The sequence below is a fragment of the Anopheles gambiae genome, chromosome 3, assembly GCF_943734735.2.
Source record: "Anopheles gambiae chromosome 3, idAnoGambNW_F1_1, whole genome shotgun sequence".
NCBI lineage: Eukaryota > Metazoa > Arthropoda > Insecta > Diptera > Culicidae > Anopheles > Anopheles gambiae.
Window position 1 is genome coordinate 33,922,459 of NC_064602.1, and position 19,978 is coordinate 33,942,436.

The 19,978-nt window shown below is 46.7% G+C and overlaps 1 protein-coding gene across 3 annotated transcripts; it reads left to right on the forward strand.

Moving 5' to 3' along the window:
- The first annotated feature begins 383 nt into the window (after positions 1-383).
- On the forward strand, positions 384-19,377 carry LOC1271437 (ATP-binding cassette sub-family G member 1). Of its 3 annotated transcripts, none has more exons than XM_061659129.1 (10): positions 384-539; positions 5,776-6,371; positions 12,850-12,967; positions 13,059-13,639; positions 13,720-13,842; positions 15,971-16,167; positions 16,866-17,034; positions 17,121-17,221; positions 17,511-17,666; positions 18,317-19,377. In XM_061659129.1, exons 2-10 carry the CDS (start codon positions 6,026-6,028, stop codon positions 18,659-18,661), a joined length of 2,136 nt encoding a protein of 711 aa, XP_061515113.1. In that variant the 5' UTR covers positions 384-539; positions 5,776-6,025; the 3' UTR covers positions 18,662-19,377. The 3 variants fall into 3 exon arrangements, with proteins under 3 accessions (XP_061515113.1, XP_061515114.1, XP_061515115.1); XM_061659130.1 differs by having other exon boundaries at positions 396-5,461; XM_061659131.1 differs by having other exon boundaries at positions 396-651.
- Positions 19,378-19,978: the final 601 nt, after the last annotated feature.

Sequence of the window (19,978 nt, forward strand, 5' to 3'; positions counted from 1 at the left end):
TGATTTTGAGTCTAGCGACTACATTCAACTCTTTGCAGATGACAAAGATGGCTTAAAATTGAGTTGATTTCTTAATTAAATTTTGTTAAATAGGTCAGTTTCTTTCCCAAAGTGTCAAGAGATTCTTTTTGTGCTGTGTGTTATAGGATAGACCGTCGATAATAGCTATATTCCAGAGCACTCATGTTCAGTTGAGCCATCATACAACAGCAGGTTAAATTTAAACTAATAAAAAGCCCAAAAAATCCCCCAAAAAGCATGTTTCAAATTAAATTATTTATTTTTTAATGAAACCTTTCTAAGCAATTTTGACCATTCGCTGGCACCCACCGTGCAGGCACGACCACGCGCCAGCAGCATCGCTATATACCCGCAGTTCGTAATCGCGGGTTCAGTTTTCTCCGAGCCGCGACCGCGCTTGAACCAAACAACAAGGCAGGCGACGACGCTCCGTCTGTCCCCCATTTACTTGCCCATTTACTGGTAGATCGCGCCGGTCTACCAACAACAAGTGTTGTTTTTGGGAGAAATTAGAAAAGGTTTGTGCTAGAAGTGTCTGTCGTGCTCGGTGTTTGTGTGCTTAGAGAAGTGTTTTCGCTCAGACGAGTGTTCCGTGCGGATCGGGCTGGTCGATTGATTAGATTGGTGACGGTGGCGTGTGTTGTGTTGTGTGATGCACGACGGAAGAAAAGCCGCGTGTGTCTAGTGTAGATGGGTCGATGGGAGGGCAAAACCTTAGGCACTGACCGGAACTGAAGTGTTTGTTTGGCTGCGTCGCGTTCTTGTTGGTTTTTGAAATCGATTTTCGATACTCTAGCCCTTCAGTGCGTTTTTAAGTGTGTGTGTGTGTGTGAATGGGTGTGCCAGTTCTACGTGAGTGTCGGTTGGCAAGATGCCAACTGCACCACAGCCGGTCGCGAACGGTCGAACCATCCAAACCCTTTGGAACAATGAACCAAACGCACCATCGATATTTCTGGACGATGACGATGACCTACCCCAAAGTGTTTTGGGATGAAGATCACACACACGCATTGGCCATTCCTTCCACCCTCCCTTTTTGTGCAACAAACCACCCCCCCAAAGTGTGCGTCATTTAGTGAAAAGAATTATGATGAAATCTGGCACGATTTCCGCGGAGCAAAGATGAGTCGAGCCGAGCTCCGCAGGCACGACAACGGAATGGCAAATTGCGCACACTATTTGTATGCGCTTCCGCGTGCTGCAATAAAACGCTCCTACCCGCGTGCGCGCATTGGGGTGGTGCGATAGGGTGGCCACGGGGTTCTAGGGGGCTCTGTTTACATTTCCTACGACGACGACGACGACGCCGCGCTGCGATAAGAGAAGCGCAACCACAGTGAACAAACGATAACAACCGACGCAGAGCAGCGAGTCGATCAATTCCCCGCGTGGCCTGCTGCTGATGCTACCCGGCCGAAGGGAGTCACGCGTTGCATGACTCGTCACTGTTGTTGTTGTTGATTTCGGTTTGTGGTTGATTTTGTACAAAAGTTGAACATTGTTGCACAATACTATTTTTGGTGGCAACGTCAAGCAACGTCATCGTTGACAGTAGAACTGAGCGACCGTTTAAATCTTTTCCGGGAGTAATTAAACTTTGACACTGTCGGTGCCACTACACTACCACTACAGCTGCGAAGTGGGCTTGACAGCACCGACCGTGTCTGACGAAACCCTTCAGAACGCTTACCGCACCAAACCGGGCAGACAATTGTGCTATGATAATGATTCGAACGCGTTCGATTTGTACCGTGGTCGATTTACGAAAAGAAAAGTACTGTGCTTGCATAAAATCCGTTCACTACTACCACCCAGACGGCGTCCAATCGACACTGTGGAGTAGACGGGTGCAGCGAGGTACTCTGCCATGGCAAACCGGGTTCGTGTTTTGGGTGGGGAAGCAACGGAAAGCATCGGCACGATCGGGCTTGGGGTGAAACCCTCCACCGGACACGTGAAGGAGAACATAAACATTCGCCCAATGCTGCACCGTACACGATGCACCGTTGCAACTCGGTGGCAGTTGTAAAAGTAGCAAAACAAACCACCCCGTCATTGAGCGCGGTGTCGGTCGGCGGAGGTTCGTCTCTTGCTGTTGTTCTCTCGTGCACTTTATCGCTGTGTATGGTAGGCGTAGATTATTGCGTTGAGCTAGGCTCATCCACAAACAAAATCAGTGCACTTTCTATTGCACTGAACGGAAGCACAAAGAGTGAAGATGACGGATGACACATATTCCTGGTAACGAGCTTATCATGGTGACCATGACACTGAAGCGGATGCTTGCGGGAAGCTTGTTTGAAAAGCCTGTAGGTCTTCATCCTGTGGAAGATGTGTTTTGCTTTGTATTTGACACACCAAAAGCAGATTGGAACATTCCTCTCGGTGGCCCACAATTTGTGGTTAGTCATCGTCGAGCTGCGCAATTATCTACCCATATAGTTCCAACTCCAAGAACGAGTTTCACAAAGGCGCAATCGAACAGAAAAAAGCCAGATGTTTTTGTATGACGCCTGACCGACTCCATCTTGTTTATCTGCTCGAATTTATCTCAGGCTGAAGAATTTAAGACGCAACCCGCGCTGCGGTAGGTGCTGCCTACTGCCGGAGTGTAATTAAATTGTTCTAGACGGGCTGATGTAGTTTGGGATGGGAATGGGATGCAAAAAAGAAGCACGATCCGAAATGGTATGCATTAAGGTAGCACCATGGTCATAAGCATTTGCCCTTGCCTGCGTGCCCGCTCGCTCCCATGCGGTTTGATGAACATTACTTTTAATGCCCATTCGGGTGCTCCAGCAGAAGCGCCTTCTACATTAAGGCATCTTAGTAATATTCTAACACATGTAAGAACACACCACATCGAAGGGTAGAGTCTGTACCCTTGAGGGGGTCGAACACGCAAAGGTCGGTGTATTGGGAGCTTCACAGCAAATGCACATCTTTGCCGGGAAGCGAGAGAGACATTCATTGGGCGTAGAATTAATATTCAAATCACGCATTGCACCGTGCAGTGCATCCTCCAAAAGACTGTGAGCCGTTCGGATCCAGCGACCTCCTGGAAAGGGCGTACACAAAAGAGGGGATAAAACTGAGCCGTAATAATTCACCATGTGTCACCAGTGTGCCGGTTGAGGTTTAATTTCCGTTCCGTGTTTTTTCGTGTCATTCAGAGTGGGAGCAAGCAAGTCGGCGACAGTGACGGAACCTTCAGGCGCGTGACATGAGAGTGAAAAATGTTGTTAAACCGATCATCGTTTTTGCAGTTGAAGTTACTCCCCGTAGTCTAGGCGGCGAAGATGATCAATTGGATCGATTATTGAGCGGCAAAAGATTAATGAATTCTAGCTGTCACTCTCCATAAAGCGCCACGTGTGGCAAGAGGCCCTTCGCATCGGTGTCATTTCTACCAGCGGTGGTCGCGTCGTCGATAGGGATTGACGGTGTCTTGTTTTTTGCCGGCACTTTACGGTGAACTTTAGCTTTCCACCCGTGCCGTGTGCTCTCGAATGCAAATAGCAAACTGCGGCTTTAAACTGGCCAGGTTGGTTAATGTCGGAAGGTTTACGGAACAGTCGTATGATGGATGGAAGGTTAGTAGTCGCTTAGAATCCGGAAAGCAGACGCCTGGCAGCTTGGAAGCGATACACGTACGATCATCTGCTTGTGTCGTGATTAGGGGCCGAAACCTCCGGGACCGTGCGCGTTCCATAGTTCGCAGACACGCACACACACCCATAATCGTCCGAAGAGGCGTCGGCTGTTGTCAGCTGCCTGCCCTTTTGCAGGTGATGGTGATAAGCGGGTCCAGCGAGTCGATTGAACCACGAGCCGTCTACAGCGTCTCTCTCGCTGTTTTGTGTTCTGTTTCTTTTTTTCTTTCTTCTCGGCTAACGAAAGTGAATCATTATCAAAATGGTTCGTGCTGGTTTGTGCCGACTTTGACCGGAACCGGCAAAGGAACTTCCCCATCTGTGTGCGGTACGCTTGTTCTATGATAAGCAAATTTGGTTAATAGGTTGCTCTTGGGGCTATAATGGTGTCGTTGGTTATTGTGTAATAGGCTGACACGGGATTTCAGGGTAATTGGTGCATGGACAATGCACATCCGACTGGGTCGTGAGTGTCTCGAGAGCGAGTCGATCCAAGCTAGAGGTTAGTTGTTTAGTGATAGAAATAGGCAATGAGTGTATATCTTGCCGGATGCATCTGAAAACAAGCGACAAGATGGTAGTTCACGCTGGGGTATTTTGTTGAGCGGGAATGTTTGAGACGATACAAAAATAGACGACTAAAGCGATCGTATAGGGTTCTATAAAGATGAGGCATGAAGGTACTTGAGGCGTAAAATGTAGTATGGAAATAGGCTCTCAATCAGTGGGAGATCTGGTAACGATTGGAAATTTGCTGCTGCGAGGATTATCTCAGCAGGGTGATTAAAGACTTGTCCACAGATGGAACTACCCTGGTTTAGAAGAAAATCCCAATCCCTTCTTCGTTCGACGTGTCTGATTCATTGTGTAATATTGATACTATCCAACATTACTAGCGTTGACGAGACAATTAGATCATTACCGCCCTTAATTCCTAAGGAACTAACTGGTAATTATCTTTTCCTCTTTATTTGCCTCTCCTCCACCATCGAACCAACGATCGAAAGGTCGATCGCGTGGCGGTGATGAACTATGAGTAATAGATCTTTCGCGATGCATATATTATCCTCAACTCCAACACACTGCTAGTAGCTCTCTACTATCAAAGATTGTACCGACTTCAGGATACGTTACAGATGGCGATAGCAAGGTCGATCGTTTAGCAAACATTATTAGCCGTGATGAGTATCACATTTTTCACTGTTCACTGTGCTGTGCGTAGCTAGGCTAGAATTCGCGTAACAAACTCCCCTTGTTTTGCATTCCGCGTACTTCCTTGTTTAGTGCGTGGAGTGGGATTTCGTTCACTCCGATCGTAGGGCACAGCAACGTACGCACGATGGGTAAAATGTTAGAAAAGATCATGTTTTGTTACGTTACGCTCCACTAACGCTCCAATTGACGTGCGGAGATCGAGAGTGTGAGATTAGCGCGAAAAACCTGCGCGCACATGCCGCCATTTTATCGGCCCAGCAAATTAATGCCCGCAATTGTATTCAAACGAGATGCTGGGATGCGATAGAACGGCTGCTGCTGCGTTAATCTCGTTGTTCGATGTGAAGCACTGTGGGTTTAGGTTCGGATTCGTTCTGAGCGTTGGAAAGAGTTCCGCCTCACGTGCGCATTTTCTCACTCAGTTGTTCGGTAGACCGCTGACGTGGAGTACTAGCGTGCCTCGGACGTTGCGGTAGTCAGTTGCCGGCATCAGGGGCAGTACACAGCACACGCCGGAGAGCCGTTCTGGCACGATAAGGTCGTCGCCGTTTGGGAGGCATTCAGTCGAGGTAACCTTTGGGATGTTAGGGATGTAAGGGATCTGGCAGTTGTTTTCGTTTCGTGTGGTCTTTGTTTGTAAATAAGGTGCAGCTGGTGTCGGTAAGATTAGAATCAATCGCATAAAGAGGGGAAGCACCCGCGGAGCCGGCTAGCTGCACCGAAATTGGGTCAGATGAGTTCCAGTACCAAAGGTGCACTTACCGAGCGAGGATCGGGAAAAAGTGTGAATATTCTCTAAACAACTTGAACTCTTTGGTTTAGAGGACTTGCTAGTTCAAAGGCTTCTTATCAATTTCTCATATTTCGTTTATAACTGTTACAGTTTTTTAAAGATCGTGAGTGAATGTGCGTATCAAAAAGCTTTCATAGATGAGTGACATAAGGCTACACTGACGTATTCGAATCGTTTCGGACATTGGTTTTTGTAGCTTGCTCAATCATCTCGTGCCAATACTCTGTGCCAAAAACCGTGAATACGCAAATTGCCAACAACAAGAAGAATCCAAAACCCACGCCAGGTGAAAGTGTGCGCCAGGAAGAACTACTTCCGATACGTTCCGAATGTGCCGAAGATGAACGTCCAGCAGAGTGAAGTGCGCAATCCTAGACCCACGAACAACGTCAGCAATCCGACTGCAGCCATGGCGGCGACGGCACTGGCAATTACGACGACCGCCAACACCACCAGCTTATCCGGTGCGTTCGGCTGCTGCCCGACGGCCAACGGTGAAAGCTCCTCGATCGACGACTCGATCGAGCTGAACGACAGCCAGGAGGGCGGCAACAACAACACGCTGTACCATAATGGGCTGCTCGAGAAGCAGGACTATCACTTCCCGAAGCGGCCGCCGGTCGATATCGTGTTTCGCGACATTCGCTACGACGTCAGGCGTTTCAACATTGCCAAGGCAAAGTTCGGTAAGTATGTTTGGGGCGAGTTTCTGACACGGACGGGTTGGGATTTTATGTGCGTAGGCCTGCGAGGGATTAAGAAGACGGTGTCTCGCAACGGACTTACCTCGACCTTAGGCAGTTTTGGCATCGATCTGTGGTCCATGGTCAAATATTCTGTTGACACTTCGCGTACCGTTAGGTGTTGCATGTGGAGTGGGGGCAGTCTGGACGCATGCCCGGTTTCAAAAACCTGTATCAATTTGGTCAATCGCGCTGCAAAGTCGTTAGTCCAGTGGATCAAATTCCCACAGCACTGGTGCGCCTTAAACGAGTTTGCTTCCAGTTAATCTTAATTTGCGTCAGTCAGGTCGTTTTTTTGGAAAACCTTGCTTGTCTTCTGAAAACAAAGCAAAGTGGACCTTCTTCTCCCTTTCGAATCTGTTGCTAAAGCAGCTGGAAACCAACTTTGGAGTGGATTTTATGGTGAGAAACTGATCCAGCGACTACAAACGATAGGCGAATTCGATTGAAAGGGTATGCCAACTGTCTGATAACACTGGAGAGCTAAGGTTTCGTGCATTTAAATTCGGAACAGCACTTTAACGATGAACCTTTTCAACCAGCATGATACAATCTAAGCTGAAATGCCCTTCCAAATACCTTTTCATGGAGTCTGTACGGACGAGCAGCTACGCAAACAATGTTATGCATTATTTATTTCTACCTTGCTTGCGGTGGGCTGAGTTTGAAAATCACCGCTTTGATGAGGTAGCGCACCCGGCGAAGCATATCCGCTAATTACGATTATCAACCCAGTCAATGATTACGATTACGCCGTGGCGAGAATAAAAGTGTTCTAAATGATAAATGCGGAGTGCTCTCTGCAATCGGCAGCGAAGTAGAATAAAATAAATACTAAGTATACTATTACTTGACCAGTCATTAGCACAGTAAAGCGTTGTAGTAACCCTCGTGCCGCTGTAACATCAGAAGCTCAACATCATCATAACCGGTCACGAGCGCTGCTACCAAGATAGGCGGGTGCTGTAACAGGCTTGCGAGAATGGATTGAAAACAAATAAATCCCTCTAATGAATGGCATAACATTAGGCGTTAATGCCCGCTGCATTCGTTGTCGTGCAGTTCATTTACACCGCCACAGCCGGTGGGATCTCTGAAGCTGGACGAGAGGTAGTAGGGAATATTCAAATGTTCTTACCCATTACTTTCAAAGGGATGGTTTACTGGTTCAAAGCCACCAAGGAGTTGGCATTATTAGCATAGCCCCATGGTGTTGATGGAGTGATGATGAGTATTAGCATCCCGGTTTGTTGGCACATTTATGCAGGCAATCTTCCCGTCAGTGGGGCAGGTTGTCTAACGTGTTATTTGAGGCATTCCGCACGTGAACGTGGATTCCCTCGTGATCTGTCGATCGATCGCAGTGGTTTCCTGTGAGAATTTCCTCTGGTCACTTTTTGCAATGCTGTTCAGGTGACTTTTGCAGGGGATTCCAGCATTCCTGTGCAAAGAAAAGGCTTAAAGTCGTGATGTGAGACTTACATGAATTTCCACTTCAAATTTGATAGTTTCTATGAAATCCCTGATTGTAAATACCAGTATTTCAGATTTGAGAGGGGTTTTTTTTCGAACCAGAGGAGCAAATATGTTCTGAACATGAAGGAGTTTTCAAAAATGCACTTATTAGAGAGTGTTTACGGGTCAAATGGTTGGGATATGAGACAAATTGCATTGTATGCATTGTTGAATAAGCAAGTTAATCCTTCTATTTTGGTATGAAACCATATCTTCTAACACGAAACACTTCAAGAATTTATGCAAGTAACGCTACAAAAGTACAGGAGAGCAGGAAACTGCATCACACAAGGACGTCCTACTTCCGATGAGCCCACCGCGCACTGGGCTTAGTGCAGGCGAAGGTGTCAAGGTGGTTATGTCGGTTAGGTGGTCAGGTTAGTGCCTAACTATGCCTGCGGGCAGATTTCATTCTAATGAGAACCGTACGTTGGCTCACGTTAGCCAAGAACGTTTGGACCAAGACACAGGCACATACTTAAACTGTACCTGAAGTACGGAATATGTTCAAAGTCTTGTTGAGTGCTTCGTCGATGCACGAGGGTAGTTCTAACAGAACACACAAACCGAAACGCCCTCACGTAGCAAAAGTGGCCTCGTTTCTTTTTTTTTGCGCAATCTTTTCTTCTCTCTTTATCTGTGTCTGGTCGGTATCACACACAGCGCCATAAAAAAAACCAACTTGCCAATCCAAGGTGGTCCAGTCGATGCAATCAGAACGGATGTGTGTGAGCACATAGTGCGAGGAGTGTGCGGCTGGCGCCTTCAAACACGATGTATAAACATTTCGAGGTGAATTGCTTCGTGCGATGGACGATCATTAGAGCGTGGTTAGGGCCTGGGTTAGTTGTGGTGGTGGCAGTACATTCATAAAAAGCTCCTCCAGTGTTGCCAGTGTGTTACGCACACGAAGGGCGGTTATGTGTGGTTGCATAGCTCTCCAGCGAGCTCTCAATGTTGCGCTGTCGCCCACCCCCTTTATGTGTGCATAACGATCGATAATTATAGAGCATGAGCTTGGTGCGTCCGCTGGCTAGCCTGGTGCATACAGCCGTGACTGCGCCGGCTTATTCCAAAGATGTGGTACTGTGGACCATGCAAAAGAACCCGTTGTGTGTTAGAGAAATCAGTGAGAGTGATAGAATGCGCATTGCTTTGGCTGATAATTAAAGACCAGCGGTTGTGGAATGGTTCCCAATGCGTTGCTCTACAGCAGCTCTACAGAACCTTCTCCAAAAGCTCGGAAATCGCGATCGCAAATCGATGCTAATTATGGAATCGAGATCCGCCCGAGTTGCGTAATGTGTTGCAAAGGACGCAGCCATGGGCAATCGTTTGCTTCCTGGGAGTTGAGTGTTACTTACCATATGTTTTGATCGTTTGCAAAATAAAAACAAAAACCCCGTTCATCGATACCAACCGGGGAAAATGCCCCAATATAAACCCAAACGGTTTGATGTTCTGTAACGAGAAAGAAGAAACGGCAGACCAGAATACATTAACCTCCCATCGTCGTGTCCGATGACTTTTCGTATTTTTCGGTGCAAATTTAAACCCTATCAATATTCAGCACCCCGAAGCAAACCGGTTCCAAGCAAGAAGGAGGACACCGTAGAATCCAGGGCTGCCAGTTTGGTCCAAAAGAGCATCGAAATCCACCGAAAGCCGTGCACGCTCCTAATAACGATCACACATATGCAAATCTTCCACCCAATCTTTGGAAACAGTCATCCACTTTTGTGAACCTTTTTTATGTGAAATGTGTTTGCTGGGGTGAAGGAAAATTGAACATGATCAACAAGCTATAAAGCCACACGTTTTCGGTAGGGGAGCCCGGGTTGCACAATCGATCGTCCCCGAGGGTCGGTCCACCATCGAATAGTTTCCAGTCATTATTTATGATGGCTGTTGAAGCGAACGGTGCATTTGGTAACAATTTGCAAACGGTCAATCGGTGCGAGCTCTTGACCCAAAAACGCCAGAATTTCCATCGGTTCGTTTCGAGTTGGAGCTGCCGACCCAGCCGACCCCCGGCAACTTCACCGTGGAGCAACGCACGCAGGCACGTGCGCAAAGCGTAGAATCATTACGCGAAGCGCTGCGGACGCATCTTCCACTTTCCAAGTGAATGCATTCCACCTGGTACGGTGTCTCTCTCTCTCTCTTTCTCTTTCTCGGTTGCGTTGCAGAGGTCGCCTGTTTGCCAAGCGAACCTCGAGAGCTTGGTGCATGTGCGTTAGATGAGGTAATGCAGGTGGTTATCCACATAAATCTCTTACCAGTGCGAGTGAAGGCTTATCAATGTGCGTACGGTGAAATATGGCATGGAGTAGAAACGGGGGTTCCTCGCATGCTGTTTTTGCATACGCGAACGCACCTTGACGTAACTCAATCCACACGCTCCGATGGGAGGTGTCAATGATCTTGAAATAGAAGCTCACACCTACCAGCGAGATGCAGCGCTCGATGGAGCTGAAGGTGGGCAGGTGTCTGGTGAACTTGAGAAGCCTTGGAATAAAAAGAAAACATTCCGCAACGATCTCCAGTTGCTATTAACAATTGAATGTGGCGTGCAATGCGTTTAAATCGGTCGCAATTTAGCTTCAAACATGAAGTTGTTAGGAAGATCGTTAAACAAAATGGACCTATTTCTCCAATTTTACGTAGTTCGCTCACGCCGCATCTAACGTTCGGGGTAATTTATTGTATTTTTATTGCATGTACGCCACCGGGCAGTTGCTACAATGTAAGATTTATCAGCCAATAAAATGTTTATGGTGGGTAAATATATCAACAAAATCCACCGAACGTCGATTGGTTTGGAGTAGGTATTAGGCAGGACAGGTGATCATATACTTCTCGAACGAGTCGGCATTTGCCGCACCGATCGATCGTACATCACCGGCAGCAGCGTGTTAACCTTGGCATCGATCGTGAACGAACGGTCCCTTGATTGCCGCGCTGAAACCTTCCTCATCATCACATTCTACGTACTGTTTGATCATAATTAATGTCAAAACTAGACACTAAATCCCAACCGAACCATTCCGGCAGGCGCTCGTCGGAATGGAATGGTGCTTGCTGTCAACAGAACAAGAAGCATTTACACTGTGCCAATATTGAACCAGACGATGAGAAAGACATCAACCGCGCACTATAGGGTGAGAGAGTTCCGCTTGCAGCCACCCATCTCGCGCCATTCGCAGAGTTCAATTGGAGTTCAATTAATTTAAAAAGCAAGCCGACGAGAAATGACCTCCGCCCGTACGTACGCGTTCAGATCGTACGTTCATTGTCGTCTGACCAGTCCTTGAGTGTGTCTGCTTCTCAAGACGCTTCGTCGGTGCATGACGGCTAGGAGTGGATGGAATGAAGAAAATGTGATGAAATTACGCATGATTTGCGAGGGACAGCCAGATCACACAAGCAGCAGGGTGGAGCAGCGAGTAGTTCGTTTCTTACGCGCCCTTCTCAGTCTGCACTCTCCTTCGGTACACTTGAATGTCGTTGGCCGGAAGAAAGGTTCACGCGCGTATGCACGGACCCGCTGCATACGAGTTGAAGTTGAGCTGGTTGTGCTTTGCTTACAGTGTGCACAAATGCAGATGCATTTTTTTACCATCGAACATTCGTGGAAAGGGAGGGAAAACGTGCTAGAGGAAATAATTGCACTTTCTAATGCTCGGGCGAAATGATGGTGGTTGGCTTTTCTTTGCCATCACCACCGTCATCGAGATTGTGAAGTTTTCTTCCGCCTTTTGCAGTTGACGATGATCGGTGCGGAAGCGGTGTATCGATAGCCGTCGACCGCATCGTGGCGAAGGGAGTCCCGCACGTGCTGGTGTCTCCGTGCAGGGCCTCGGGAATATCTCGGTTGCATAATTCCAGGCAGTAGTGGCCGAGCTTCCTGCAGCATTGAAGCAAGCGGTTGGAGAATCGTGTAACGCAACGGAGGCAGGATTCCGCGTGTTCGTCCGATCGTTTGTCGTCTAACACCCGGAACTTACGGGTTAGCAACAGTGGAAGAGTTGGATATTGAAGCGGCTTACCACAAATCTCGATGTAAATTTATCCCAAGTTTATCTCGATGTAAATTTATGCCCCCAATAGGCTTTAAAAGCGTAAGGGTAATCCCTGCGGTTCCACAACAGAACGATCAAGACCCCAAAAAAACCTAAACCTAAACCGAATCGCCGGTTCTTGGTGTGGCTCTGTAAAAACCAGTTCTGGGCTTTTTTAAAGGTTTCAATTCAATTTCGGAAACCGGTTTCTTTGCAATAAGTAAATGAGTTTGGCATAAGTTTAGAGTGGATTCATCGGCCAGCAGGAACTTGGTGATTATTTTAGGGCGAATCTTGGTATCTTGCCTAGTAACAACAATCAAGTTGGGACTTTTTTTGATTAATTCTACCTCATTTGAAAGCAAAAAAAGGGGCATTAACATGCTTCTTGGACAACCTCCTGGAGCTCAATTAAACTTGAATCTTTCGATGGAATTTGAAGCTTGCGGGGTTTATGTTTTGTGCGATCATTGGAAATCACTGTGTGATCGATGATATATTGAAGAGCGTTTCATCGTCGACGTCGGTTGAGAAGATCCTCGATATCGACCCCAGAGCAGACCGTGAAATAGTGCGAATTAAAGCTTCCAAATTGTTTCGTTCGATCGACCTTGAACGGTGATAAAGTTAGTCAATTTCGAATCAGCATGGATTCCTCGTCTGACGCAAATTGGGCGCAACGATGATCTCACGGAAAATATACACGAAAGCAGAGAAAAATGCAATAACCCCACGACTGGAATGGTTTGTTGCTGCTGTAATACAATACAACAGGGAAATAACATTCTCTTATTAAATTCATGTTTTCTTTTTATTAATTCTTCCTCATCTTTCATTCCTCGCAGAATCAAAAGAAATTCTTCACGGCCTTAACGGGTCGTTCAAGTCGGGCGAGCTGACAGCAATTATGGGCCCGTCCGGTGCGGGCAAGAGCACGCTGCTCAACATTATGGCAGGTTATGTGTAAGTAGTGAGGCAGCAGTGATCTTCCCTCCACAAAGCCCAAACCCATCATCAACATCATGTTTGCACCTTTTCTCCCAACTCCCGACAGGTCGTCCGGCGTGAGCGGCATGGTGCAGGTGAACGGCAAGAGCCGTTCGCACAACTCGGAAAGCTTCCGCAAGCTGTCCTGCTACATCCAGCAGCACGACGCCCTGCGACCCTGGCTGACGGTGACGGAGGCCATGACCTGCGCGACCCATCTGAAGCTCGGCTTCGGCATCGGCATGGCCGAGAAGCGCAGGCTGATCGAGAAGATTCTCTTCATGCTCGGGCTGGAGCAGAAGGGCAACACGCCAACGATGGGGCTGTCGGGCGGGCAGAAGAAGCGGTTAGCGATCGCGCTGGAGATGATCAGCAATCCACCGATCCTGTTTCTGGACGAACCGACGACCGGGCTGGACAGTTCGTCCTGTGCGCAGTGCATTTCGCTGCTGAAACGCTTAGCTCAGGACGGACGGACGATCGTGTGCACGATCCACACGCCGAGTGCGCTGCTGTTCGAGATGTTTGATCAGCTTTACACGGTGGTGCAAGGGCACTGCTTCTATCAGGGGCCGACGAAGGAGATGCTCCCGTTTCTCGGTGACCTTGGCTACCACTGTCCGAGCTATCACAATCCGGCTGATTTTAGTGAGTCTTGCGATGAAGATGCTTTACTCGGGTGGGATGTTTCTAACAGGCCTTTTCTCGTGCTCTTTCTTATTTTCCAGTGATGGAGATCGCTGTTGGCGAGTACGGGGCCGACGTCGGTAAGGTGATCAAGGCGGCGCTCAAGAAATATTACGAAATCAGCAGCCGCTGCATCGAGCTAGATTCGACGTTCGACGACAACGGTAAGCTTCTTGGACGTCACCCCTTCGAGATCGGCCCTTTATCGGCACTTCCTCTGCTCTGCTTTGCCGTGCCATCTTGAGATCGGAGCGCGGTGACCTCCGCGTCTTTGGTCGGTTCTTGCACTTAACGCGCACATGTACAAACTATTAATTACACACCGCGCGTGAACACGGGTAGGGCGGCAAGCCAATTTCATCAGCCTTAGAAGTGGCTTGCTCGCTCGAGGACGAGCCTTCGGATCAATCATTGAACTGAGTGCGTTAGTGCACACCCGAGACCACCCTGCAAAGCCCGGCCAGTTGGGTTTAGATAGAAACGCAACACCTCAGAGCAACCTTTTTAACCACGTCGCGGCCACGAATTGCACACTGCAACTTACCTTCTTGGGTCGATCAACATCACATCATAACCGATCGATAGATAGTTGTTTTTTTCTTCTGTCGCTGTCTTCAGTTTCCATTGTACCATTGATTGGTTTGTTTGACCAATCGGTAGGGCTTGGTCATTCGCTATGTTTGCGCGTTGTGTTCAATCTACCGTCAGGCTGGTAATTTAAATTTCCCAATTCATTAGCGCGTAATTAATGGCATATCCGGGGTAAAGATCATGTCGCCCTGCTTGTCTTTGGCTGCTTTGGAATCCTCATCAGCTGGATTGTTTCAGTCAGTTGTACCTTTCTGGTGTGACATTTCACACGCAATATTTTTATTGTATTGTTGGTTTTAGCAGGTGGTTGTAGCTTCAATATTGATTCTGGAACTCCACACATTGTCACAGTAATTTACAGTAACAGTGTGTACGAGGTTGGGTGTTTTGTTTTGATTCTTCTAGAATTATGATGCAAACGACTTGCCTGAAACCCGGTTTTTGAGGTTTGAACTGGAAGTGAGCTTGAGAGAGATATTTTAAGCAAACATACGAGACAAGAAACAAAACTCTCACAAACCACTGTGTAAATCCTTCAAGACCTTCAGTCTCAACCGAATGTCACACCCTTTGCTGATTGTTTCGGCACACAGGTCAGCCATAAAAGGTTTACTAATTGATTAAGAGATTGGAGCCTCCGTAACTCCAAGCCAATCTCTTCTTTTATACGGCGCAGAAGAGCCGGTTTATTGTCGTTTCAATTCTTACCTCATGCATTCTAAACATAATGTGGCCGATGGTGCCTTTCGGAATCATCTTCAACGGCACCCAACAGCAGCAGCGAGGTGCTAATTTTGTTACTGTGTCGCATATTCCAGAAGAACGCAGGCAAGCCACGCGCGCGTGGATATGGCGAGACTTAATTATATCCAAACACAAAAACCCGGGGCACACTTTTGACGAGCTCTGCCGGTTACTGTTCGATGAGCCCGGCGGAGCAAATAAAACAGCACTGAGCCTGTTGGAAAATACAAACACTCGCTGCTGGTTTTCAGTTGGTTTGGTTAAATCCGTTTGGCGGGAAAAATGAGTGTGTGTGTGTGTGTGTTTGTGTGTGTGTGTGTGTGTGTGTGTGTGTGTGTGTGTGTGTGTGTGTGTGTGTGTGTGTGTGTGTGTGTGTGTGTGTGTGTGTGTGTGTGTGTGTGTGTGTGTTTTTGCGCTGGGAATTCGTTCCGTTCGTTTGCTCACCAAACACAACGCACGGCGTGGCGTGGACTTGGGCCCGCTACACGTTTATTGCCCGTTTTTCAGTTTTGCCTTCCTTATTGCTACAAAGTCAGCAGTCCGTGACAGTTTGTGGGGTGGCTTTTGCTTCTTCCCTTTACTTTGCTATAGCTACTAATGCTTGGCTATACAAATGCTGACCGTAGCAAACAATCTCGTTTGGAAACATTGGTATAAAAAAGAGTACTACTCCACACGCTGTCCCAGATTGGGTGGAATAGATAAAAGGTCGCTAATTTGTACCTTTCGCTCAATTAAGTCACACACACACACACACGCGGAGAGTCGATTGAATTTGGTTCTTCACAGGGTTGAGTGTGATCGCAACAATCGCCCCCCCCAAAAGCGCTCAGCGGATCAGTTTGCAAAGATTTTCAAAAAGCGCCAGCCATTGATTTAATGTCCCATTCACCGTTTATTGCTGACCTTTGGTGTCTATTTTTCCCTCTCTCATTTTCTTTCTGTTTTTTTTTGCAGTAAAACTGATGGAAAGCTACTCGATCGGTGGCGGTGGCAAGGCGGAAGAGATGTGCAAGCTGCAGAAGCAGCAGGAAGCGCTGGACAACTCATCGTACGAGGAGGAGGACATCTTCTCCAAAACGAAACCCGCCTCGTTGGTGATGCAATTTTTACTCCTGTTCTACCGGAACTTGCTCATGACAAGGCGGAATTATGTAAGTAATGCGAGCGGTTGGAAGATGTTAAACACACCATTGTGTGAAACTGATCGGTGTTTCAAGATCATGCGCCACTAAATAGAGTGTTTTAAAATCAATGCCTGGAATGAGCACTATTCCTCCTTCCCAGCATTATTTCCATTGCGTTCCCATTGTTTTGTGCCTGCTGTGTTGTCAGTCAGGTTTATTGACAATCCTCAATTAAAAACGAGTGTTCCACATTTCAAACCACCTCTCGGCCGTTTTTACCGCCTGTGTCTGAATGGTGATTGTTGGGAAGGGCGATGCGTGTTGATTTTATGTGTTCCCGGTTGGTGGATTGTTTTGTATACAATGCTCACACGTTGGATAATTTTATTGGTTAAATAATCATAATAGCGTGTAGATAATTGGTACCGTGTAGAAGGCGTTTTGCCGGTTGCAAAATTATACCCCAATCAATCCATCCGATCGTGCGATCGAGATTGAATGTAAGTGCGAATAACGGCTGTCGATCGATTGTGTTGCGACTGTGTTAGAAAGCATTTGCGATTCAGGCTTTCAGAACAAGGAACGGGAAAACTAGTTCAAGTGCGCTGCATTTGCAAATCAAGGTGGCTCAAGGTGACCAATAGTAGCGCTTAATGGGGACAGCTAATCGTTAGGTCATTCTTCATTTAATCGCTCTAATTTCGTATCCACCTCCTTTTTCTTAGTTCCTTTTGTTCTGTAGAATCATTGCCCATGCGGCAGTGGCCACCATCTTCGGCTACCTGTACCTTGGTGTCGGGCCAAACGCTAACCAGGTGCTGGCGAACTATGTCTACCTTTACGGATCGATGCTGATGATGGTTTATACTGGAAAGATGGCCGTTGTGCTTTCGTGTAAGTATCTTCGTCTTCAAGAGGAAGAAAGCGGGTTTTTTTGAAACTGTGTTTTTTACTTCAACATCTTTTTCGTTTCCCTCCAGTTCAAATCGAGATGGAATCGCTAACGAGAGAGCATTTCAACCGGTGGTACAAGCTCGGCCCGTACTTCCTGTCCGTGCTGGTTCTTGAAATTCCGATACAGGTAAGTCGGGGCAATTGCTGGTGAAAGTGTTGCAATGATGATGATGAAAAAAGCTGAACGTCCACCCGCTCTTCAGAAACCATTCACATGCATTGTGTTCCTTTTGAGGGTTTTGCTTTTGGATTCAAGTTGGAGTTCAAGTGTTGCATGAATCACGCGAACCAATGTCCATGCGCCATGACGGGCAGATTTTTCGTAGCACCTTAAGTGATAAATTGTTTTTTGTGTGTGTGTGTTTTGTTTTACTTCTCGGTTTTGTTTTGGTACGGCTTTACTCCGGCTTCGGCAGATCTGTTGCTCTCTCATTTACGTCGTGATCAGCTACCATCTAACGGGCAACTACGTAAACATGGAGCGCTTCTGCATATTCGCGCTGTTCTGCGTGGCCGGTTCGATCTGCGCCCAGTCGTGGGGCTTCTTCGTCGGAGCAACGCTGTCGGTGAAGGTAAGTGGTGACAAGATGATGCAACGTGAGATTGAGGCGTTAAGCTAAATAAAGGGTTTCAATGAGTTGCACAACAAAAAAGGAAAAGAGATAGATAGAGAGAGAAAAAAACGAATGATTGTGATAGACACTGATATTGAAGATTAGGAGATAATGTTGAATGGCTTGAATGTCGTCTGGTAGTGGTTAAAACTGATTGTAGTGAATTAAACATTCCTTCACTAAAATGTATAAGCGTATTGTTGCAGACTATCCAGTAATACATTCATCAATTTCAATTTTTCAATTTCAATGCAGTCATACAACTCTTAAACACTCAAAACCCACAAATCATGATAAGCTCATTTGCATCCTTTGTCATTTAAAAAATATGGCAAATTAATTTGTGACAGTTTAGCTGAAAATTAACAAAACCATAATTTAATGTAGTTGTAGCCGCAACATTCGATCCAACCCTGAACGTTCGTGCAAAGGTTGCATGCAACCCTGCTGTGCAAGTTGTATGGCAGTTCAATTTTTAGCACGCTAGATGGCGCTGAAGCTGAACACCTTTGCAAATCCGTTACAATTTTCAAATAATTTATAAAAAAGCCATTCAAATACTAATTTTATCCTTCTTTTCTCCCCTTTCTTTTGACTACTTCTTCCAGCTCGCCGTATTTATCGGTCCAATTTTGGCGGTACTGTTCTCCGTGTTTGGCTTCTGCACCCGGTACGTCGACATTACGCCCGTGTTCAAGTGGATGTGGCACATCAGCTACTACCGGGCGAGCTTTCACGGCATAATGAACTCGGTGTACGGCATGAACCGGGGCGATCTGCACTGTCCAGAGACGCAGATCTACTGCCACTTTAAGAACCCGGTCCTGTTCCAGAAGGACATGGACATCGAGCACGTGGACATGCAGTCAAACTTTGTGCTGATTATGCTGATCATCATCACGATGTACATCAGCACCGTGTTAGTGCTGTGGTACAAGCTGAACAAGCGATAAACCGAAGGGAATTGCGGGTATAGGCCATCGATTTTTACTAATTATTTTGCCGTCTCTTAGCCAACCAGCAGTATGTTAAGGGAAAAGCCTAAAGGGGAGAGCTAGAATCTTGCAATCTTGTAATGGAAAGCAAACGAAGAATGAAAAAAAAACGCACTAGAATTGTATCACCCAACCCAACACCCAGGAATCTGCAAAGAATGAATGCGCACACTTAGCCCAAGGGTAGAAGAAGTGTAGTACACGTGTGTGGTTGTGTAGGTTTGTAAGTTTAGCAATCGATATCTGTGATCAAATGCACTAGCAAAAGGTGTTTTGCTGTTGTTTCTTTTGTATACCATATACTGTATGGAGAATGTGGAGTTTAATGGAGTTTTTATATACATGTAGTAATATACACAAATTTTTTGTACTTTTTTGTAGACCGTGATTTGTTCCATGTTCAAGACTACGAATTGGCCAAGAATCTTCAGTGCTAGCCAGATAGTACGACAGACAGGGTGTGAAGGTTTAGAGTGTATTAGGAGGAATATGAATAAGATAGGACAAAAAAAACATCACAACATTATCGTTCCATTATCTTCGGGGAGACAAACAGAGTGCGTAAAAGAACGAGAAAAAGAACGTGTAAATATTAGAAATAGTTTATCCGCCGTTAATCCACTGGTGATTTTGCAACAATAAAACAACAAAACGATAATAATAGCACAAAGAAACCTGTCCAACTGTCTTTGATTGACCAGCTTTAGCCCAGTGACTGTTACAGGAAACGGCAGCTAATGCCGCTCTCAACAGCTCCACTGAAGTACATGATTGATTTGCACCCAACAAAGACTCATCGGTTCGTCGCTCGTTGCCAGCATTGATAAGCTTAGCCTAATCGCTCTAGGAGCCCGTCCAAGATTGTCATTTCTGTCCGGCGTGTGTGCGCTATTGTTCACTTAGACTATTGTCGGTTAAGAAGACTACATCCCAATAGAAGACGGTCGCACACAGCCACTGGCGATAAGTTCACAGAGCACTGGGAGAAGAATGAAGTGTGATTACTTACCGAATTGACCAGTTTTAATCGAGACCAGCTTATCATCAAGAGCCTAGAGATAGAAAGAGAGTAAGAGAGAGAGAGAGAGGGAGCGTGACCGCTCGAGGACACTTGTGGCAAAATGTGGAACAGCTGCTGCACTGGTTACGAGGCTTAACCACGTGCTGGAGATTTGGACGGGTTCAGGACGACTAACGGGTTGTTCACCTCATCTGCTGGTCGATTGAAGTTCCTTTGTATCGTAAATAGACCACCTCGATGACCTTTACATCGAT

What these genes read in the sequence shown, in the direction of transcription:
- LOC1271437 (XM_061659129.1), top strand. Translation starts at nt 6,026, where the DNA reads ATGAACGTCCAGCAGAGTGAAGTGCGCAATCCTAGACCCACGAACAAC. An exon ending in CATTGCCAAGGCAAAGTTCG is followed by an intron (nt 6,372 to 12,849) that starts GTAAGTATGTTT and finishes CATTCCTCGCAG; the next exon opens with AATCAAAAGAAATTCTTCAC. An exon ending in TCACAATCCGGCTGATTTTA is followed by an intron (nt 13,640 to 13,719) that starts GTGAGTCTTGCG and finishes CTTATTTTCCAG; the next exon opens with TGATGGAGATCGCTGTTGGC.